Raw genomic sequence first — 24427 nt, 5'->3', positions numbered from 1 at the left:
CACAATTTAAGTATTGCGGCTTCTGATTTAGCGACACTGGTTGAAGTACATAGAGGTTATTCAGACAGGCCAGGGGCCTCAGTGACACAACAACCAAGCACCCGGGTGCTCCAGCTCAAAAGGAACATACAAACATACAGGGCTGATGGACAGGAAGAGAGCAGCTGCTCCATGAGCATACCACATAGTCACAATGCCTTAGATAGACATCACGATTCATAATACCCTCCAACACACTCGCAGCTTTGTCGTCCCCTGTAAGAATCCAGCTTTGAAAATAAATGGAAATTTTTGGGAAAACAACCTGGAAAATACTTCTCCAAGTCACAACTAGTCCAGGAAACCACACTGACCTTAATTTATATGACACATTTTCTTTCACAGTCCACCTACCTTTAGTACGATGTGAGCTCTGATCCCTGCCAGGAACTGACCCAGTTCCCTTGTGAACCCTTCAGATTCAATCTCAGTCTTTACCTTGTTCCAGAGTCTAAGGCAACAGGATTAGGTTTTACAAAGAAATACACTGCCCGCTCCAGGAAGATCTGTATCGTTAGCTAATGTTGTGGAAACTATGTCATGAGCTTCATTGTCCAGGGGTTACAGGGAAGTGGGGGTGAAAAAGTACAAGCCCAGGTTCCTGACCCTGATTGTTAATCAATGCTACATGTTGGAAAGTATATGATAACGCTACATAAAGATATGACTGGACTCAGATAAATACCAAAGAACAAAGAAAATTACAGCACAGCAACAGGCCCTTTGGTCCTCCAACCATGCTGCCTGTGTGAACTAAAACTCCTTACCTTTCCAGGGACCATATCCCTCCATTCCCATCCTATGCATGTATTTGTCAAGACGCCCCTTAAAAGTCACTATTGTATCTGCTTCCACTACCTCCCCCGGCAGCGAGTTCCCGCCACCCGCCAAGGTGTACAAAACACTTGCCTAGTACATCTTCTTTGCCCTTCGCATTTGAAACCTGTGTCCCCTAGTAATTGACTCTTGCACTCTGGGAAAAAGCTTCTGACTATCCACTCTGTCCGTGCCCCTCATAAGCTTGTAGACTTCTATCAGGTCACCCCTCAACCTCCTACCTAAACTTGTGGCCACTTGCCTTGGGTATGGGTCAGGGGGTGTGTGTTGGTACAAGTGGGACTTTGCTATGTCCTAACAGGTGCCTATACACCTTCCACAACTTCAGGAACTCAAAGCACTCTACAGCTAATGAAATGCTTTAGCAGCGTAGCCGATGTTGTAAGGTAGGGGAACAGGGCAGCATTTCGCACATAGCAAGTTCCACAAAAAGCAATGTGATAACACCCAAATAATTTGTTTTTACTAATGGTGGTTGAGGCATAAAAACTGGCCAGGACACTAGGGAGAACTCCCATGCTCTTCTTCATAACAGCGCTGTGGGATCCTTTACATTCATCAGAGTAGGCCTCGGTTTCACATTTCAGCTGAAAGACAGCACCCCCAACAGTGTGGCGCTCCTTCGATATTGCGTTAGGGTGTCAGCCGAGAATTTGCGCTCACGTCTCTGGAGTGGGGTTTGAATCTGCCATTCTTTCCAGGCAAGAGGCCTACCAAAGCCACAGCCCATGGCTAGAGGGCCCCAAGCATCTTATGATTGGGGATCAGGTTAAAAGGTCTCTACAGGATTTATATTGATATCAGGCAGGATCGGTCGCTACCTTGTGTCAGCAATGCTGACAAAAGTCAAAGCGGAAGAACCAGGTTTTGTATGCAATAATGGAAAATTGCTGACTACCTAGATAAAGTAACTGATTAATTTAATTCGAGGGAGTCGGGGATGGGGAGGGTGTCTTATAGATTAACTGCAAATTTTAAACAAATGGAATTTCTTTTCTTCCTCAAACGTAACAAAATCTCAAGAGAGCATCATGTATAATAAACTAGATTTTAAAAACATAATTCATATTTTAATTTTTTTTCCTGAGCTCTGCTGAACACATCATTGAAACAGCAACACTGGAGGTCTGCTATCTCTCCTCTATTAGGGATCTAAGTTATTGCATTGAAATCAATTACACAAACGTACAGTTAATTAGCTGTTTTTCTTAAGAGGGTAAGGCAACCCATTTCAATACAAGGATTGTGTCAGGTCAAGATGTGTTTGCAACACTGAGAAACAGGGCACTGTTCACAGAATTATAATTAGTAGCAGAATAAATGAGGTAACTTACATAGATGTTAGAGCGGTAACCCCCATTCTGAACACTCCCATACGTATCCATCACAACCCGGGATGCATCCTTTTCTAAGCACATCAGCACATTACGATTCTCCCGAGTCTCAAAGCTCTCACTCTGCAGCATCTTACAGCCTCACAGCACATCAAAACATGGCCATGGATGAAAAACTGTGGAACACAGAGTCCCTGTCTAATGCCTCCAGTCAGTGAGAACTTCAGTTCTTTTATCGAAATGAGACTTCAGCATTTTGCAACCATAAATCTGGCCGTGCGAATCAATGCAATAGTGGATTCCTTTGCTGCTCATACAGATGTGCTGTGCACAGGCGCAATGAACTGCATTAAATCTTCAGCATTCCCATTTATATTGTTTTTTTTAAAAATGGCCTTTTGGCACTCCCAGCACCTCCTGAATCTGATGCAGTTCTGCCTTCAAAATCTAGTCATTGCAATGCTGCTTTCCTTCCCCAATCTACTCAAACACAAAATATTCTAGGATAGTTGCTTCCTGGGCACTGATTAAATATTAATAATGCAATGTAAATATGCAGCACCACAGTGGGAGGAGGAGACACAATAGAGCAAAAGGAAAAGGCTGCCTTTTGCAAAGAATCAACACGAGGCAGATGCAATATTGTATTTCCCTTTATTGAATGTGACTGACATCCCTAATGTAGCATATCTATCAGGCATTTCAATAGCTGAAAGCATCTTTCCACTTCTTTTGATGTCAAACACGCATAGCTTAAACGGACACACTTCCATTAACTTACACAATTTCACAGAAATGCAGACATTCAAAAAGAAACGTACTATACTTCGGTCTCAATGCTGTTACTCCATATGTGACTACCAGTAAGGTTCATTATTCTGAGTACGCTTGTTGCAGGTGCCCATCATTCTCTATATAACTCGTTCTATAACGTCCACCACCTACCGTTTAACTTGCGTCGCTTTCTATGTAAATATGCTTTTGTACGTCCATTACTGGCCGTGCAATTTGCCCCAAGATGTCCATCGTTTGCTGTGTAACTTACCCTTGGATGTCCATCATTTGCTGTGAAATTCACCACTGGATGTCCATCATTTGCTGTGACATTCATCTCTGGGTATCCACGCACTTGCGTGCAACTTACCCTCGGATGTCTGTCACTTGCTGTGTAATTTACCTCTGGGTGTCTCTATCATTTCCTGTGTGACAATTTGTGTGACCAATGATTTAAAATGATCATTCGGTTTGTATTCATGCAAGGCCGCGCGTTTTCATCAATTAACATCCTATTTGTATGATCAGTCTGCATTGGTATAAAATCTGTGAGTGCTTTTGGAGAAGAAGGGATCAAAGTCGGTGCCAAAGGTTACTAATGTTTCCTGCAAAGGTGATGCAGGCGTTCACATGCTAATGACTGCTGTTTATGCACTGCTATCCAAGTGTGTGCAAATCCGAACAAGGATCCCTCAGTACTGCACTGGAGCATCAGCCTAGGTTGTGTGCTAAAGTCCCTGAAGTGGGATTTGAACCCACAATTTTCTGAATCAGAAGTAAGAGTGTTACGAATGCAGTATTGAATAAATCTGAATATAAGTAAATTGTGTCTTGTCTGTGGAATCCTGCCATTGAAAATCCAAATCACCCAAAATGCACAAGCAGTGACATTCACATTTGTATGATTTCAGTTGCGTCCCCTTCTGTTCCGAAGGTGCTGAGTGTTGCTTGGAGATAGTTCCATGAGCGCCAACCTGTATCACAACCAATTGGCTACTCATTATGTGCCAGCCTTATTATGGGGTAAGAATATCACAACTGAGACTTACCCAACATTCGCACATACAATTTCTATCAGGAGTTAATAAAAACATTTTTACTCCATCCTTAAAGTTACAAAGCCAATGCTCAGAATGGACCGGGCAAACCCAAATCTATCTCCTTGCTTGCTCCAGAAAACAAATTCAAATTGAATCCAATCCACGGAAGAGACAAACAAGATCCAAGCTGACAAGATTAGGCCCTGCATCTCACCTTAAGCCTGAAACATCGACACTTGATCTTAGCCAAAAGGCCATCAAGAGTACTGCCTAAGAAAATATAGCTGATTTATAGCTCTCCCAAGGTTGGGATTACAAAAGTCAATTGAATCACTCAGCAAGGCTCCAATTGAGGTACGTTGCCTGAGCAGATTGCAAGAGGAAACTTAACATGTTCCTGGTGTGTGGGACTAAATATCCCATTCAGCAGCACCAATACTCACTGAGCTACAGCATCAACATTATGTATTTTAGTAAAACAATGTTGACATTTCTGTAAGTAAGGGAATTAATCCCTATGAATGGAATGTGTTAGGGTCCACTGAGGAGACTTGGAACAGAGGCCAAGTTTACAATGTATAGCTTGGAGGTAAAGTTTGTGTCTTTATTTCTTGAACAATAGAGACTAGGAAGGTCCCAGCATGGTGGATGAGGATGGAATTGGGCATAGTTTCCATGAGGCACACAGATGAAGAATTGCCACATGGCTGAGAACAACCATTATCTCTGGAGCAATATCCTAATAAGGAAAGGAACATCCTCAGGAAAGCAGAAAAGAACGCCTAATTTTAAAATGAGACATTTGGTATTTGATTTGATTTACTATTGTTATATGTATTGGGATACAGTGAAAAATTGTTTCTTGCGCACTATACAGACAAAGCATACTGTGTATAAAGTACATAGGGGAGAAGGAAAGGAGAGGGTGCAAAATATTGTGTTACAGTCATAGCTAGGGTGTAGAGAATGATCAGCTTAATATATGGTAAGTCCATTCAAAAGTCTGATGGCAGCAGAGAGGAAGCTGTTCTTGAGTCAGCAGGTACGTGATCTCCGACTTTTGTATCTTTATCCCGACGGAAGAAAGTGGAAGAGAGTATGCCCGGGGTGTGTGAGGCCCTTGATTATGCTGGCTGCTTTTCCGAGGCAGTGGGAAATGTAGACAGTCAATGAATGAGAGGCTGGTTTGTGTGATGGGCTGGGCTTCGTTCCCTTTGTAGACACTTGCGGTCTTGGTCAGAGCAGGAGCCATGCCAAGCTGTGACACATCTGGAAAAGATGCTTTCTATGGGGCATCTGTAAAAATTGGTGAAAATCGTAAAGGACATGCCGAATTTCCTTAGCCTCCTGAGAAAGTAGAGGCGTTGGTATTTTTGTGATCAAGCTGAATTAGCACAGAGAATAGACATTTCATGCAATACCTTCTTTTCATGAAATTCCTTACTTCAAGAATGCAAAAATTGCAGTGTTGGATCAGGCGGGAAAAACTTGTCAGCTTCACAGATGCTTTTTCTCACCTGATTACACAGCACCCGTGCAATTGCAGAGTGCTGGCGAGAATTTCGCAGCCAGCTGGAGGGGCAGAGCCTAGAGTTCTGGTGACGATCACACAGCCAGCTGGAGGGGCGGGGCCTAGAGTTCTGGTGACGATCACACAGCCAGCTGGAGGGGCGGGGCCTAGAGTTCTGGTGACGATCACACAGCCAGCTGGAGGGGCGGGGCCTAGAGTTCTGGTGATGATCACACAGCCAGCTGGAGTAGCAGGGCCTAAACACACCAACATAGCTGGGATTCTGAGATTAGGTAACATTTTTAAAGGGCACCCCAATCTCAGTTCCATTGAAGCCCCACCCCACCCAAACATTGGGGCACCCCACCTTGCAGGCATTGGGGCTTTCCCTTCTCCCTCCCCGCTCCTTGCAGGCATCGAGGCTCGCTCCTCTTTCAGACATTGGAGCTCCCTCCTTTTCCTCCCACCACACATAAGAGGATAATCCAACACTGGGGGGGGGGGGGGGGGCTACCCCCCACTGCCAGAGCCCCCTTCATGTGCCCCTGGCACTGCCCATTTGACAAAGCCTCCTGGAAACTGCCAGGATGTTATGGGGCAATGACCAGCCTTGTTCCCCCAACCCCAGGAGCCCCCAAATACCTCTGCACTCCGGTATGGTCATCATGACACGCTGGCCAGTGGGGAAAGAGTAGGATACACTGTGGGTGAAAGCTACAGCATAAAGCCCTTGAATGGTGTTAAAATTTATTTAAATTCATGGATATAGAGGGCATGAGCCTGTTCACATCACCAGCGCAAATCCCATTTTTGGCTGCTCGCGAGATTTACCAGCCATTGGTGCAGAATTTTTCAACATTCATTCAAAGGATATGAGCATTGCTGACAAGGTCAGCATTTGCTGTTGAACAATTGGTGATAAACCACATAAACCACACGTGGGTGGCACGATGGCACAGTGGTTCGCACTGCTGCCTCACAACACCAGGGACCCGGGTTCGATTCCCGGCTTGGGTCACTGTCTGTGCGGAGTCTGCACATTCTCCCCGTGTCTGCATGGGTTACCTGCGGGTGCTCCGGTTTCCTTCCACAGTCCAAAGATGTGCTGGTTAGATGCATTGGCCATGCTAAATTCTCCCTCAGTGTACCCGAACAGGCACCGGAGTGTGGCGACTAGGGGATTTTCACAATACCTTCATTGCAGTGTTAATGTAAGCCTACTTGTGACACTAATAAATAAACTTTTAACTTCTTAAGCAGCTGCAGTCCATGCGGTAAACCCACAGTGCAGTTCCAGGTTTGTGACCTAGTGACAGCAGAGGAACACTAACATAGTTCCAAGCTATGATGATGTGCGGCTTGGAGGGGGAAACTTACAAGATAGTGGCGTTCCCATGTGTCTGCTGCCATTGCACAGCTAGGCAGGTTTCAAAGGTGTTGTCGAAGAACCCTTAGTGAGTTCCAGCAGCACATTTTGTAGTACACAAGTGATTGAGGGAGTTAAGTTGGTGAATGGGGTGCCAATCAAGTGGACTGCTATGTTACTCTGAACTGCACTCATCCAGACAAGTGGAGAGTATTCCAACATACTTCTTATGCCTTGAAAGCCTTGAACAGGATTTGGGGAATCAGGATAGGAGCTCCTCACCACAGAATGACCCACAGTATTTATAAATATTTTTTCTTTATGTTTTCATGGGATGTGGGCATTGCTGGCAAGGCCAACATTTGTTGCCTATCCCCAATTGCCCTTGAATTGAGTACTTGCTAGGCCATTGCATAAGGCAGTTAAGAGTCAACCCAACTGCAGTGCTCTGGAGTCACACATTGATCAGACACGGTAAGGATGGCAAGTTTCCTTCCCTCAGGCATTAGCAAACCAGATGGGTTTTTACAACAATCAAAGATCATTGTCATGTTGTCACCGAGACTAGCTTTATATTCCAGATTTATTAACTGAATTCATGCTCCACTAGCTGCCATGGGATTTGAATCCATATCCCAAGAGCCTTGGCCTCTGCTTTACTCGTCCAGTGATAGTATCAATATACTCCCTTCTCCACCTGGAGAAGCTTCTGGTTAATGGTTAGCCCCAGGATGTTGACGGTGGGGGATTCGGTGATGGTAATGCCACTGAATGTCAAGGAGAGATGGTTAAACTCTCTCTTGTTGGAAATGGTTATTAATACCTGGCACTTGTGTGGGACTATTCAGTGAAAGGGAATACCTTGAATCAGGGGTGAAGCAATTGCATATTTAAATAAATACTCATTGACATAAATGTATCCTGAAATGTTTAAAATCTTAGTGCACAAATCTTTTACTTCTGATTCTGCAGCCTGATATTCATCTCCAGCCTAAATGGAGGGACAGGATATCTGCCCTGCCCAGCTGAAGTCAGTAGTAGGCATGGTTATGAGTCATTAGGACTGAGAGATGATGGCATTGATTAACATTGAAACATAGAGACTAGAAGCAGGAGGAGGCCATTCGGCCCTTCAAGCCTGCTTCACCATTCACCTTAATCATGGCTGATCATCAAATTCAATATCCTGATCCCCACTTTCTCCCATATCCCTTGATCCCTTTAGCCCCAAGGGCTATATCCAATTTCTTCTTGAAATCACACAACGTTTTGGCCTCAACTACATTTTTGGTAGTGAGTTCCACACATTCACCACCCTCTAGGTGAAGAAATTTCCCCTCACCTCAGTTCTAAAAGGTTTACCCCTTATCCTCAAACTATGACCCATAGTTCTGGACTCCCCCACCATTGCGAACATTCTTTCTGAATCTATTCTGTGTAACCCTGTTAGAATTTTATAAGTTTCTATGAAATCCCCTCTCACTCTTCTGAACAACAGTGAATATAATCCGAACCGACTCAGTCTCTCCTCATATGACAGACCTACCATCCCAGGAATCAGCCTGGGATTCGCTGTACTCCCTCTATAGCAAGGTTATCCTTCCGGATAAGGACACCAAAACTGCACACAATCCTCCAGGTGTGGCTTTACCAACGCCCTATACAATTGCAGCAAAACATCCCTATCCCTATACTCGAATCCTCTCGCTATGAAGGCCAACATACCATTTGCTTTATTTCCTGCCTGCTGTACCTGCGTGCTTACTTTCAGCGACTGATGCACGAGGATTCCAATGGCACGTTGAGTATCCACCTCTCTCAATTTACACCCATTCAAGTAATAACCTGTTTTCCTATTATTGATACTAAAGTGGATAACCTCAAATTTATCCACATGATACTGCACCTGCCATGCAGATGCCCACACACTCAGTCTGCCAAATCACGCTGAAGCATCTCTGCATCCTCCTCACAGCTCAGCCTCCCACCCAACTTTGTATCATCTGCAAATTTGGAGATAATACATTTGGTTCCCTCTTCCAAATCATTAATATATAATGTGAACAGTTGGGGTCCTAGCACAGATCCCTGCGGAATCCCACTTGTCACTAACTGCCAATCAGAAAAAGACCTATTTATGCCAACTCTTTGCTTTCTATCTGCTAACCAGCTTTCTATCCATCTCGAGTCATTAGAATCCCTACAGTGCAGAAGGAGACCATTTGGGACCCATCAAGTCTGCACCAACCACAATCCCACCCAGGCCCTATTCCCGCAACCCTACACATTTACCCTGCTAATCCCCCTGACACTAGGTCAATTTTAGCATGACCAATCAACCTAACCCGTATATCTTTGGACTGTGAAGGAAACCGGAGCACCCGGAGGAAACCCACGCAGACACGGGGAGAAAGTGCAAACTCCACACAGACAATGACCCGAGGCTGGAATTGAACCCGTGTCCCTCGCACTGTGAGATAGCAATGCTAACCACTGTGCCACCATGCCGCCCCATTACCTGCAATCCCATGCGCTTTAACTTTACATCGTCGTCTGTTATGTGAGGCCTTGTCGAAAGCCTTCTGAAAGTCTAAATAAACCACATCCACTGGTTCTCCTCGGTCAACTCTACTAGTTACATCCTCAAAAAAATCCAATAGATTGTAGGCAATTCAACTGTTTGGGAGAGCAGGAAATTCAGTAGGGCAGCCACAGATCATGAAGCTGGGGATTGAAAGAGGGCAGGGAGGGGGAGGACAATGGAGCAACTTATTTCAGATTCAGTTAAATTTATTGAGCAAAACCCGCAAACAAAGCATTGAAGTTAAAGAAGCCTTAAGGCTAGATATATCCAAAAGTACTAACGACAAATTAGACATAACCCTGTTTTTAGCTTTACCTATTGCAACTGCAGAACCCTTTAAGGGAAACTGGAAATAGCCACATCCCCTGACCTGCCCTGTCCATGATTTCCAGGCATATTGAAGTCATGGTGGCAGTCCTGAGTGAACACTCCATTAAGATCTTAACTGTCATCTGACCCCTTTTTTAAATATGATCATTAGATCCCCATCTGCAGTTTTACAAGACTAGATGCTATTTCCTGCAATGTGCCTTGCACACTGATACCTTCTCACATATTTGCAAAGCAAATTGAATTGATCATAACATTTCAGCTAGGATATGTAATGAGATATTAAATATCAAGTAACATATGCTACCCTTTGCAATATTCATTTAAAGATGTTAAGCCATGTAATGCAGGCATTAACTTTTCAAAAAGAGGCAAAGCGGCAGCTGTTGGGTGATAAAATACTAATATGAAAACCTTTTGCAAGAGGGACGACTGATTCCCCTGAAGCAGGGATTGAAAGCCTTTATTGAGCTTGTTCAATTAAGTCGGACCTCAAACAGATTGTCCCACTAACATCCGGTACTTAGCCTTGGCAGTGTGTCACTTCCACTGTTGTGGTCAGGAGCCGTGTCTTCACAAAGGACACACAAGCACAAAGCTTTTCCAGTGACAACACAGCATGCTAGATAGTGGAACTAACTGTCACATCCTGGAGTTAAAAATCAGTAACATTTCCTGATTGCATAATGGGTAAATGAAACATCGGTGCAATATCGAGCTTACAGACCAAGAAAATCCTAGGATTGATCCTGGTCCATGTTGAGTTAGCTGTTCCAAGCCCAGGAACAAATGACTCTAGTCTCTGGATTGGGGTGGTGGGGGTTTAGGAATCAGCCAAAGTTCCACATCCTACTATCAATGTGTAGATTGAACAGGTTCAAGTTGTACTGACTCTATTTTCAAGCTTTAACAGGAAGGAGAGTCCCTTGGAGAGTCCCAGAGATGTGCGGGTTAGGTGAATTGACCATGCTAAATTGCCCCTTATTGTCAGGGGGCTAGCTAGGGTAAATGCATGGGGCTACGGGGATTGGGTGGGATTGTGGTCAGTGCAGACACGATGGGCCAAATAGCCTCCTTCTGCGCTGTAGGGATTCTAGGATTCTATGAGTTATGGGCCACTCGCTTGTGGCATCATCCCCTCAAGATGAAACGGGTGGAATGAAACAAAAATAAATCTCAGGACCCCATATGCTTGGGGGGAAAAGTCTCCTTTTTTGCCACCCTATTATTCTTTATTTGTACTTTTGTGGTGATGAGCAATCCATGATTGTACACTTAGGACTCTGTTAATTGCTGTGCTCCCCTGGGTTATGCCAATCACTGGTCTGGAAGTCAGGACTAAAGTCCAGAGCACAATACAATGGCATTGCATGCATTGGGATCTATCTCATGCTAAAAATGTTACATTTCTATGCAAGTGGTAAAGATTGTTAACTTTTCCAGAGATCGTAACCTTTACTCCTGGCTGGTTTTAATTAGAATCCCTGTACTTTTAAACTGGGTTTCACAGTTTTGGAACGTGCCAGTGCAAATGCCATCTGCATAGGAACTCAACCCATCCAATAAATATGGTTTGGTATGAAAATGCACGGAAATGGAGAGCACCCATCTTCTAGTCATGGTAGTTCACCCTGCAGTTAGCAGCTGGCTAAGTGTTGCAGGCTGTCTGTGGCAGCTCAGAATGTCAACATTCATCCATGCTGAACAGATTTGAAATCATACTGTTGCCTTAAAAGGTGAAGCACTTCTCTTCCCCAGATCTCTTGCTGAGCGTCACCAGCTGAGAGACTGTGGAAAACTTTCACACCCATTTGAGCACTGGCTGCCAATCGTGGAACTGCAGGGGTAGGTGCATGGCAATGGTTGTGGTACCAACCCAACACATTTGGCCCAGTGTTTACAGGTCACTACCTTCGAGTAGACATAGGTTAAGAAGACTGTGTGCTCCAGGGAAGAGGCTGTAGTAACCTCAGCCAGGGCTGAAAGGCTCTCAACGGTGGTGTGGTGCAGGGACAAGTCCTGCTGTCACTTGATCTTGATACCAGAGCTGTTCAGCCACTCCATTCAGTATGTGCTCTACCTCCAGCAGCCCTGCATTTCCATCAAGAGTCTTTCCATCTGACAACCGTGGACCATTGACGCTCTTTATTTTGAAGACAGGCAAATGCCATGTCTTCTGGAAATCCCGAAGTTCCTTCTCGGTGACATCCGTGTGCATATATTGGTCAAATCTGTTCACGTTCAGTTAAAGAAAATTCATGGATATCGAGTGACATTTACACACACTTCGACAGAAACCAGAAATCAAAAGGTTATACTTACTTTTCCCTACAATTCTATAGCTCACAATATCGTTACGGTCCAGAAGCTATTTAAAACCAATATGAGATAGTAAGCATCTTCAAGGAGAAAAAGAAATTGAAAAGACGTTGAAAGCCTATAGCAGTGGTAGTGCACCCAGGCTGAGAAAATAAAAAACCAAATCAGCAAGGATTCCTATTGCTGATCGCTATCTAATGTCCCTTGCTGGAAAGAACAAGGATGTGACATTGGGTTAGGATAAAATGAAGCTTAGCTGTGTTGCCTCCACAGTCAAGTAGCCTGTTGACATCGAGCTCACGTGTAGAAAGGCCACTTTAGTGAGCAGGTCTGCTAATTCCCAGCAAGGCTTTATGCTTAAGAACTGGAAAGTAAAACTTGAATTTTAATGTGCAAATGTCCTCGTCGTAGGTGAATGCACACAATTTTAAACTGTAGTAAAATATTTTTCAAATCCTTCAACCAATTAGACAGCATATAGAAAATATAAATTGGGTTAAATAATTTCACGGACTAAAATCAGGAAAGAAAATTAAAGAAATCAACAAAACATTTGATATATAACTGTGCCTGGTTTCATAATCTGAAACACTTTATAAAGTTATTCAAATAGCAGCAGTTATCTGGAGGAGTTCAAATGTGAAATGCTTTGATAATTTAAGGATACTTTGTCCCAATAACAATTTTAACCATTTTCTCAGAATCGTGCATGATTCGTGACATTTGACTGGGTAAATCGTCGAACGATGATCGATCAGTGAAGGAGAAAAGGAACAAGATGGCGTCAGCCTTGTCCTTGCAGGCCTGAGAGGAATAAAACAAATGATTCAAGAACTACTCACTGCAAACAGTACATGCAATGGTCTATTCAATCTTAGCCAATACCACTATGCATTGCAGCATCACTGCTGCTGGAGAATGTAAATACTAAGGAAGAGGTATAGGAATAATCCTTCAAGTCTGTTTCCATGGTTGCTATGTAATTATATCCTTCCACCAGCGGTCATTTTGCCACAGTGCCTCAATTAAACATAAAAGCATACACCATTCAATTACATAACGGCTGATCTTCAACCTCAACTCCACTTTCCCACCTGATCCCCATATCCTTTGATTCCCTTAAAGTTGAAAAATCTATCAATCTCAACCCGGAATACTGTGTGACAACCAAGTGCCCACAGCTCTCTGGGGTTGAGAGTTACAAAGGTTCACAACTGAAAAGTGCAGAAATGTCTACGCATCAGAGACATAAATGGCTAATCCTTTACCTCCAAGACTATGCCGCCCCCCCCCCATACAGTTCTAGTCTTCCCCCAGCAGGGAAAACAGCTCCTCAGCTGTTTAAGACAGAGATAAATAGGTTCTAGATTAATAAGGGGATCAGGAGTTATGGGGAGAAGGCAGGAGAATGGGGATGAGAAAAAAATCAGCCATGATTGAGTGGCGGAGCAGACTCGATGGGCCGAGTGGCCTAATTCTGCTCCGATGTCTTGTACGTCTTATGATCAGCATCTAACCTGTCAAACCCTCTCAGGAATCTTATATGCTTCAATAAGATCATCTCTCATTCTTCTAAAATTCTGCAAGTATAAGCTTATTCTATTCGGTTGGTCCTCATAGACAACCCCCTCAGCCTAAGAACCAATCTAGTAGTTTCCACTGTAAACATGGGCATGGGAATTTATAATAAATTTCTGAAAATAAGGACACAGTTTGACAACTTTAAAATGGGGACATAATTACATTAGTAAGCTTGGCCCAATTATATTTAAATTAATCAATCTTTAACTTTCATTCTTTGACTTTACTTCACCAGCAAACTACATTTGGTCGTGATTCCTATTGTGCACCACTATATCATTATAAATCTTGCAGGGGATGCAAATTTCCTTTCTTTGGTTATGCTTTTTCATCTACGTTTATTACAAATTGCTTTTTTTAAAACTACAATGTTAAAGGTTGGGTCCTGATGTATACATTGGATACAAATTTAATTAGGCAAAAGCAGGAACAGCAGGAGTTGAAGACACTGGAGAGATTATAATTCAAACAAAATGCTTTGAGTGCCAAAGTCATCAAATTGAGTGCTTTGATGAAGCTCAGTGCATTAACGTGCACCAGCTAAGTCCAATTAATGGCATCCCCGCCTCTAAGTCATTAAATTGTAGGCTCAAGTACCACTTCCAGGACTTTCAGCAGAGACCCTTGGCTAACACTCCAGTACAATACTGAGAGAGATGCAAGACGTGACTTGGAGGGCCCTTCTGCCTGTTCCACTTGTTCAGTTGAGCAATGACCATGCAATGACCACCATGACTTCATCACCCAATAGCAAAAAGGTTAACTGGTTATTTATCTTCCCACTGTTTGTCTCTCTACAGGGCACCACATATATACATAAAATATGGTTTCGCTGAAACTTATTAATATTTTTATCCCATAAACACAGGAGCTCAGCCCAAGGAATTTATTCAACTAACACATGAGGATTAAAAATAGATATAAATATTTCGCTTGGATTTTCAGAAAGCGCTTGTTAAAGTTGCATTTGCAAGGCTTTTAAAAATGTAATGACAGACAGAAATTATGGGTAATTGGCTGACTTCAGAATTAGATTGTAATGGTTTTCTTTGTTCTCTCTGGAGCACCAATGAACAGGACAGTTCTGTCCAGGTCTACTGAGAGTCTCCTGCTGTTTGGAGCTCAAAGGTAACATGGAGCAGATTGCTGCCTGCAGTATCATAGAAGTTGCTAATGGGTCAAACTGGATGGATGAAGTAGGAAATACCAGATAAGTTTTTCAGTGATGTGTGACCAGAGCTCTCCAATTAAATAACAGAGATGATCTGTAGTTAATGGATTTTACAATGTTTGATAAAGCGCCACATATTAGACCTGTTTGCAAAATTGAAACCTATGGAATTCAATGGGCAGTGGCAGCCTGGATCCAAAATTGGCTAAGAGACAGAAAACAAGAGAGTAGTGCTAACTGGTTATTTATTAGACTAGCGCAAGGAGGGATACGCAATTGTGTTCTCAAGGATTGGTATTAGGTCTGCTGCTGTTTTTGATATATATTAGTGACCTGAACTGGGTGCAGTAGGCATCATTTCAAAGATTGCAGCTAACATAGTGCTCGAATTGTAGTAAGCAAGACAGTAACAGTCTTCAGGAGGCCGCAGACAAACGGCAGCTGAAATTAATGCACAGCAGTGAGGCATTTTGGAAGCAAAGTAGAAGAGAGGCAATATACACTAAATGATCCAATTCCAAAGGAGGTGCAGGAACAGAGCTACATGAGGTACAAACACAAATTGTTAAAGGTGATACGACTGTTTAAAAGAAACATTTGGGATCATTGGCATTATAAATAGAGGTACAATGTACAAAAGCAAGGATGTTATATTAAACTGTTATAAATCACTGATTAGACCTCAGCATAGAATTCTGAGCACCACAGTATAGGTTGTGTGTCAAAGCATGGAGAGGCGTAAAGGAGGTTTATTAAAGGAATGAGAAGAATTTATATTTTACTCAGTTGCGATGATCTGGAATGCATTCTCTGAAGAGGTGGAAGCAGATTCATTAAGAACTTTCAAAAGGGAATCAAATATTAACTTGAAAAGGAGAAGCGTAGAGAGCTTTACGGAAAGTACATGGGAGTGGGACTAATTGGTTAGTCCTTTTAAAAGTTGGCACAGTCACAATGGGCTAAAAGGCCTCCTTCATATGATTCACTGGGTAGATAATGAGCCAGCAGAAGGCTAGTGAAACAGTTTGGCCTGAGTTTTCTTGTAGTTTCATCTTCTCCCCTTTCCCATGACAATTGGCTCCAGCAGGTACTTTGGCATTGCTGGAATCAGATGTTTGATTTGATTTTATTATTGTCACATGTATTAGTATATAGTGAAAAGTATTGTTTCTTGTGTGCTATACAGACAAAGCATGCTGTTCATAGAGAAGGAAACGAGAGAGTGCAGAATAAAGTGTTACAGTCATAGCTAGGGTGATCATTGTTAGATCAGTATATGTGGGGAATGGTAGGCACATGTCCTCAAACAATGGCTACAAGATATTATGCCTTCAATATAAACTTTCCCCTGGTAGGATGTGGGTTCTCTGAGCATCAACCACCTCCAAGATACAGCTAACCTCTTGACTGATTGTATGCTGGGAGGCGTTTCAATGGTATTAGGCACCCTTAGCCACATCCAATTCTGTTCTAATCCAACACTCCACATTTTCACTTTTCAGGAGGGGGTCACTGAATTGCAATTAGCAGCAAGAAGCTGATCAGTTTACCCTCTCAACTAGCTCAACAATTTTATGACCAAATTTGGACAACCCCATCCCTGCAGAAATAAAAACAGAAAATGTTGAAGAAACAGGGTTAACATTTCGAGTCTGTATGACTTGTCTACTGAAGAAGTTTCTCTCTTCAGAGATGCAGCCAGATCTGCTGAGTTTATCCAGCATTTTCAGATTGCCAAACCTAGAATCAAACCTGGGGTCACACCAGGGAGATGTTTGTACCCACTAAGTCTTTGGGGACAATATTACAATCCTTATTAGTGCAACGACTCCCAAAGGGGTTGTGTGTGCTGGTGGGAGTCTATTGAAAGAGAGGATTATGCAGACTGCATGAAAGAATGGAAGGAGAGATTAGCATCTCACAATGCAAAACAGATGCATTAAACCAGATAATTATTTACTGACATAGAGGAAGGAAGCAGACCTCAGACTACATTTGGCACGGTGGCACAGTGGTTAGCACTGCTGCCTCAGAGCTCCAGGACCTGGGTTCGATTCCCGGCTTGGGTCACTGTCTGTGTGGAGTATGCATGTTCTCTCCATGTCTGTGTGGGTTTTCTCCGGGTGCTCCGGTTTCCTCCCACAGTCCGAAAGACGTGCTGGTTAGGTGCATTGGCCGTGCTAAATTCTCCCTCAATGTACCCGAACAGGCACCGGAGTGTAGCAACTAGAGGATTTTCACAGTAACTTCATTGCTGTGTTAATGTAAGCCTACTTGTGACTAAACTTTAATTTCCAGTTGCTGAGTTTTGTTTTGCTGTTGTTTGGCAACTGCTTGTCCTATTTGGGAATGAAATGAGGAATGCACCCACAGCATTCAACCTACATATTTCTTTACAATGTTTTTGATGCTTTCTTACAGCAAGAATGTGGTCAAACTTCTTCAGTGAGGCCTCACCGCAGTCCCAGAACTGAAAGCGAAACATGATCACTCGACCGCTCTCCACCAGCTTTGCTGGCCAATAAACTGTCCTTGTCTGAATTCCTGCATTTAAGACAATCATGAGACTTTATATTAAAAAAGGATAAAGTTTTCAGTAGAATCCCAGATATTGTGCTTGTTCTACTGATTTTATAGAACACACCACAATATTGCATCGACACATACACAGCCGATACAGAAATAGTGCTCTACACACACATTAGGAACATATATATTCAGTATGGACGCTATAATGCACATGCATACATGCATAAATAAAGCTGATATAGGCTGTAGCTTCACCTGTGGTCTCATGATGGACACTGGAAATCTCTAAGCCGGCAAACTTTGCAACTGCTGCTGTTTTTCCTACTCCACTCTTCCCAGACAGAAAGATCTTGTAAGTAGCAATGTCAGGTGCAACCTGTGGGGGGAGCACCGGCCATTCAAGCAATCCTGGAGACAAACACATTTGCATCATAGTATTACCAAGGTCAAATACTGACAGGAACAGAACCGGCTCCTTGGTTTGAAATATATGTAATGCTAGGGGTAGCACAGTGGTTAGCACTGCTGCCTCACAGCGTCAGGGACAATTCCTGGCTTGGGTCACTGTCTGTGTGGAGTTTGCATGTTCTCCCCGTGTCTGCGTGGGTTTCCTCCGGGTGCTCCGGTTTCCTCCCACAGTCCGAAAGATGTGCGGGTGAGGTGGATTGGCCATGCTAAAATTGCCCCTTGGTGTCAGGGGGACTAGCTAGGGTAAATGCATGGGGTTAAGGGGATAGTGCCTGGGGACTATGGTCGGTGCAGACTCAATCGGCCAAATGGCCTCCTTCTGCACTGTAGATTCTATGATTCTTGCCCTAGGTTCCACCAATCCACACTTCTGAAAACTACATCTTTCTTCAGTTACACAAAATGGTCCCAATCTTGAACTATCATAAGGGTGCCAGAGTGTCGGGTAAAACCACCACAAACAGCAATGACACATCTAATGAAATAAAGAGCTGGTATCAATTTCAGAATGAATATACCAGAAATGGGTCCGAATGGATAGATGCAACTCGCCTACAACACAGTAAACCAAACCAGCTGTTTGTGTGCTGTACTCATAACCATTATATATATGTATGTCTGCTTGTCCTCATAGAAATCATAGAAACCCTACAGTGCAGAAGGAGGCCATTCGGCCCATCGAGTCTGCACCGACCAGAATCCCACCCAGGCCCTACCCTCACATATTTTACCCTCTAACCTACACATCCCAGGACTCTAAGGGGCAATTTTTTAACCTGGCCAATCAACCTAATCCACACATCTTTGGACTGTGGGAGGAAACCGGAGCACCCGGAGGAAACCCACACAGACACGAGGAGAATGTGCAAACTCCACACAGACAGTGACCCGAGCCGGGAATCGAACCCGGGACCCTGGAGCTGTGAAGCAGCAGTGCTAACCACTGTGCTACCGTGCCGCCTGAAAAGTATTGTTTCTTGTGCACTATACAGACAAAGTATACCATTTATAGAGAAGGAAACGAGGGAGTGCAGAATGTAGTGTTACAGTCATAGCTAGGGTGTAGAGATTAAAATGGCACAGAGGTATTAAAATGGCAAGCAGAAAATACCACCCACCCTCAGCAAAGGAAATTGTGGAACGGAATTCCACATAATAAATCCCCGGGAAATGCAGTTTTAACAAACCAGCTAGTCCTTCCCAGCCTTTTTCCACATCTCTGTGGGAAGAGAAAAAAGTTAGAAATAAATTTGCCCTTTGTGAGTTTCCCCATCAGTTTGAGGAGGAGAAATTTCTACTTACCAAACACTTTCCTCTTGTTTCTGCGCAAAATGCTGGACAGATATTCCTGGCCCTCCACAGAAGTGAGCCAACCTGCTGTTACCAGAGATCCTGATTTCAGGATGTCTGCCATTTCTTGGGCTTGGAACTCAAGAACGTTCAATTCCCATCAGGCAGTGAGTTGGATGTTGATGAGTCTTTTCCCACTCCACTCTTCCCAGACAGAAAGGTCTTGTAAGCAGCAGTGTCAGGTACAACCTGTGTGGCCACTCAAGCAATCCTGGAGGCAAACACATTTGAATCATAGTATTCCCATGGTCAAATACTGACAGGAACAGAACTGACTCCTTGGTTGGTAAGAGATAATGCTGGTCTAGGTTCCGTAAATCACACTCATGTCTGGCCAAATTAATGTGACAAAACAGCAGCATAAAGCTGCCCTTCGCTCAGCCACCGATTGGCAATCCTAGATTGACCACAGGGGTGATTTGATTTGATTTGATTTGATTTATTATTGTCACATGTATTAGTATAAAGTGAAAAGCATTGTTTCTTGCACGCTATACAAAGCATACCATTCATAGAGAAGGAAAGGAGAGAGTGCAGAATGTAGTGTTACAATCATAGCTAGGGTGTAGAGAAAGATCAACTAAATGCAAGGTAGGTCCATTCAAAAGTCTGACGGCAGCAGGGAAGAAGCTGTTCTTGAGTCGGTTGGTATGTGACCTCAGACTTTTGTATCTTTTTCCAGACGGAAGAAGGTGGAAGAGAGAATGTCCGAGGTGTGTGGGGTCCTTAATTATGCTGATATAATGTACCCAGCAGTCAGGACTCTGTAGATCTTTGAATTTTATCTCTGTCCCAAACACCTTAATCACTGTCCTTTTAATAGTTTCAAGAACATTTATAAACAATGAACAAAGGCTCAATTGCCAATTACTTGGGATTCTGCTGGTTGCTAGGACTAAGAAGCGTAGAATCCCTATCGTGCAGAAGAGGCAATTTGGCCCATCGAGTCTGCATCAACTCTCCAAACAGGCATCTTACCTGGGCCCTCTCCCCGCCCAATTCCCTGTAAACCCACACATTTACCATGGCTAATCCATCTAACCTTGGGACACTAAGGGGCAATGGTCAATCAACCTAATCTGCACACTTTTGGAGTGTGGGAGGAAACTGGAGCACCCGGAGGAAACCTACAGAGACACGGGGAGAACGAGCAAACTCCACACAGTCACCCAAGGCCGGAATTGAACCCGGTCCCCTGGAGCTGTGAGCCAGCTGTGCTAACCTTTGTACCACCGTGCCACCCACTTCTCCCCAGATGAAGTGATTTATTGCTGATTTATTGCCCATGCCGACACTATAGTTAAGAAAGCCCACCAATGCCTCTACTTTCTCAGAAAACTAAGGAAATTTGGCAAGTCTACGACTCTCGCCAACTTTTACAGATGCACCATAGAAAGCATTCTTTCTGGTTGTACTACAGCTTGGTATGGCTCCTGCTCTGCCCAAGACTGCAAGGAACTACAAAAGGTTGTGAATGAAGCCCAGTCCATCATGCAAACCAGCCTCCCATCCATTGACTCTGTCTGCACTTCCCACTGCCTCAGCAAAGCAGCCAGCATAATTAAGGACCCCACACACCCCGGACATTCTCTCTTCCACCTTCTTCCATCGGGAAAAGGATACAAAAGTCTGAGGTTACGTACCAACTGACACAAGAACAGCTTCCCTGCTGCTGTCAGACTTTTGAATGGACTTACCTTGCATTAAGTTGATCTTTCTCTACACCCTAGCTATGACTGTAACACTACATTCTGCACTCCCTCGTTTCCTTCTCTATAAATGGTATACTTTGTCTGTATAGTGCACAAGAAACAATACTTTTCACTGTATATTAATACATGTGACAATAATAAATCAAATCAAATTTATTGTCCAATTTGCTAGTTATATTTTTACCCTTTTGACAACAAAAGCTTTTCCTTTTGACACATATCGCAAGTAATATCTTACCTAGACCTCAGATATCTATACTGTGCTAAGTTCTGTTACCGCCTCCTGGATTTTCACGTCAGCTGTGTTTTGGGCTTTTTTGATGGCTTGGCAGGTAAGTGTACCTCTTAATAACAATAAACTGGAGGACCCCAGGTTTGACCCCTGGTATAGAGCAACCACTGGATGAGCAGTAACTGCTATGATAACATTTGACTTGTGTCCCTAGGCTAAGGAAAGGAGAGAAGGGAAATCAGTCTGGGTTTCTTCTCCTGATCAGTATTTAGTGATCTTTGTTGGAAGGTCCACATGCACAGACAGTTCCTGAGGACAAAATCAACGGCATCTGCCATTGTGAAATTACCAGCCTGGGGAACATTAGAATTGTGCAGTTCAGAGGAGACAAAAGTATGGATGAGGCAGGGCAAAGATGTTACAAAGGTTGATGTAAGCAGCCTTTGTGATGGAGACAATACGGAGCAGGGGACTTAGCTGGGGACAAATAGGATGCCAAGGTTGCAAAAATCCTAGCGCAGCCCAGGAAAGTAGGTGAGGAGGGGATTGGTAAACAAAACTGAAAGGCAACAGTGGATGCAGTAAGGAGGAAGATAAACTCAATGGAGAGAAAATGAGAGGGAACATCAGGAGCAGAAATATTAAGCTGAAATGTAAGCAAGGTAAATAATCAAAATAATGTGAACCAATTAGTAAAGGCAACCCAAGTACAAGAAAGAAAGACTTGCATTTATGCAGAACTTTTCACAACTGCCGGATGTCCCAAAGCACTTTATAGTCAAGGGAATATTTTTTGTGGTCGAGTCACTTCTGAATTTGGAAACACAGCAGCCAATTTGTGCACAGCAAGCTCCCACAAGCACCAATGTGACAATAACCAGAGAATCGACTTTTGTGATGTTTATTGAAGAATAAATAAGTTATAGCCAGGACACAGGGAGGTGGGGCGGAAGGGGGGGGGGGGGAATTGATTCCCTCACTATTCAAAATAATGTCATGAGATCGTTTATATCCAACCAAGTTGAAGCCTGTTTTACAGCTCATTCAAAAGATGGCACCTCTGACAGTACAGCACACTGTCATCAATCACCACACTAGAGTGCCAGGACCAGAAACTTGAAGTGATTCCAACAAAGGCATCCCTTAATTATAATGAATGCATGCAAACAGGTTGAGACACTGAGTGTCAACATTTACTTTCAATCATTCACACAATGCAAATATTTTCCACTATGCACGAGTTGTGTTACTGTCTAGCTGCACAGCAATACCCCTTTTACACTCGATTGCTCTCCCTATTTTCTGCCTGAGCACCAGCCCCCTCAGCCTCTATCCGCAGCACCAGTCCCATACGTCTCTCATCCCCAGGATCAGCCTGATTGACCTAGGACCGGATTCAATACCCTCCTTTCTCCAGGACAAGCCCAGGACCACTCCATTACCTCCTGTCCCAAGGACCACAGCCATTACCCCCCTGTCCCCAGGACCACCCCATTACCCCCTGTCCCCAGGACCACCCCATTACCTCCTGTCCCCAGGACCTCCCCATTACCCCCTGTCCCCAGGACAACCCCATTACCCCCTGTCCCCAGGACAACCCCATTACCCCCTGTCCCCAGGACAACCCCATTACCCCCTGTCCCCAGGACCACCCCATTACCTCCTGTCCCCAGGACCACCCCATTACCTCCTGTCCCCAGGACCACCCCATTACCCCCTGTCCCCAGGACCACAGCCATTACCCCCTGTCCCCAGGACCACCCCATTACCTCCTGTCCCCAGGACCACCCCATTACCCCCTGTCCCCAGGACCACAGCCATTACCCCCTGTCCCCAGGACCACAGCCATTACCCCCTGTCCCCAGGACCACCCCATTACCCCCAGTGATGCTCTGGGACTCACCTTTACCCAGTCTTTGCTCTCACTCCGCAGCCGCGGTCCTGATTGTCTCCATGGTAACACGGCCCCTCAGCAACCCTGCGTCTGACGTCAGCGTGCCACGTTCCACCTCCCTGACGTCACAAAGCACGCGCGATCCCACGGGCATGCGTGGTTTCCATGGAAACCCCATCCCTAAGCCTCCTCCCCGTCCAAACTCCTCCCTCAGCCGCCTCCCCCTCCAAACCCCATCCCTCAGCCTCCTCCCCCTCCAAACTCCATCCCTCAGCCTCCTACCCCTCCAAACTCCATCCCTCAGCCTCCTCCCCCTCCAAACTCCATCCCTCAGCCTCCTACCCCTCCAAACTCCATCCCTCAGCCTCCTCCCCCTCCAAACTCCATCCCTCAGCTTCCTCCCCCTCCAAACTCCATCCCTCAGCCTTCTCCTCCCCTCCAAACTCCATCCCTCAGCCTTCTCCCCCTCCAAACTCCATCCCTCAGCCTCCTCCCCCTCCAAACTCCATCCCTCAGCCTTCTCCTCCCCTCCAAACTCCATCCCTCAGCCTTCTCCCCCTCCAAACTCCATCCCTCAGCCTCCTCCCCCTCCAAACTCCATCCCTCAGCCTCCTCCCCCACCACACTCCATCACTCAGCCTCCAAACTCCAGCCCTCATCGTCCTCCCCTCAACCTCCATCCCTCAGCCTCCTCCCCCTCCAAACTCTGCCCCTCAGCCTCCTCCCCTCCAAACTCCATCCCTCAGCCTCCTCCCCTCCAAACTCTATCCCTCAGCCTCCTCCCCTCCAAACTCCATCCCTCAGCCTCCCCCTACAAACTCCATCCCTTAGCCTCCCCCTCTAAACTCCTCCCTCAGCTTCCTCCCCCTCCAAACTCCATCCCTCAACCTCCTCCCCCTCCAAACTCTATCCCTCAGCCTCCTCCCCTCCAAACTATATCCCTCAGCCTCCTCCCCTCCAAACTCCATCCCTCAGCCTCCCCCTACAAACTCCATCCCTTAGCCTCCCCCTCTAAACTCCTCCCTCAGCTTCCTCCCCCTCCAAACTCCATCCCTCAACCTCCTCCCCCTCCAAACTCCATCCCTCAGCCTCCTCCTCCAAACTCCAGCCCTCATCCTCCTCCCCCTCCAAACTCCATCCCTCAGCCTCCTCCCTCTCCGACCCTCAGCCTGCCTCCCTCCAAACTCCATCCCTCAGCCTTCTCCTCCCCTCCAAACTACATCCCTCAGCCTGCCTCCCTCTCCAAACTCCACCCCACAGTCTTCTCCTCCCCCTCCAAGCTCCATCCCTCAGCCTCCTCCCCCTCCAAACCCCATCCCTCGGCCTGCCTCCCCCTTCAAACCCCATCCCTCGGCCT

At 44.9% G+C, this 24427-nt stretch overlaps 2 protein-coding genes across 2 annotated transcripts in view; both read right to left on the bottom strand.

Annotated features, from left to right (window-relative positions):
- Nucleotides 1-2342, bottom strand: part of ano11 (anoctamin 11) — a 60224-nt gene extending 57882 nt beyond the window's left edge. Inside the window, exon 1 of the mRNA XM_078239755.1 lies at nucleotides 2211-2342. Within this exon, the coding sequence (XP_078095881.1) occupies nucleotides 2211-2342 (132 nt within the window). The remainder of the gene's footprint in view (nucleotides 1-2210) is intronic.
- Nucleotides 2343-9631: 7289 nt separating this feature from the next.
- Nucleotides 9632-23156, bottom strand: cplane2 (ciliogenesis and planar polarity effector 2). Its single transcript, XM_078238965.1, has 6 exons — nucleotides 23080-23156; nucleotides 19185-19443; nucleotides 17670-17822; nucleotides 17305-17429; nucleotides 12801-12937; nucleotides 9632-12045 (listed from the first exon to the last, which is right to left on the bottom strand). The coding sequence occupies exons 2-6, from the start codon at nucleotides 19294-19296 to the stop codon at nucleotides 11805-11807; spliced, it is 768 nt and encodes a 255-aa protein (XP_078095091.1). The 5' UTR covers nucleotides 19297-19443; nucleotides 23080-23156; the 3' UTR covers nucleotides 9632-11804.
- Nucleotides 23157-24427: the final 1271 nt, after the last annotated feature.

Source organism: Mustelus asterias, chromosome 22 (genome assembly GCF_964213995.1).
Source record: "Mustelus asterias chromosome 22, sMusAst1.hap1.1, whole genome shotgun sequence".
NCBI lineage: Eukaryota > Metazoa > Chordata > Chondrichthyes > Carcharhiniformes > Triakidae > Mustelus > Mustelus asterias.
This window is presented reverse-complemented; position numbering and strand designations above follow the sequence as displayed.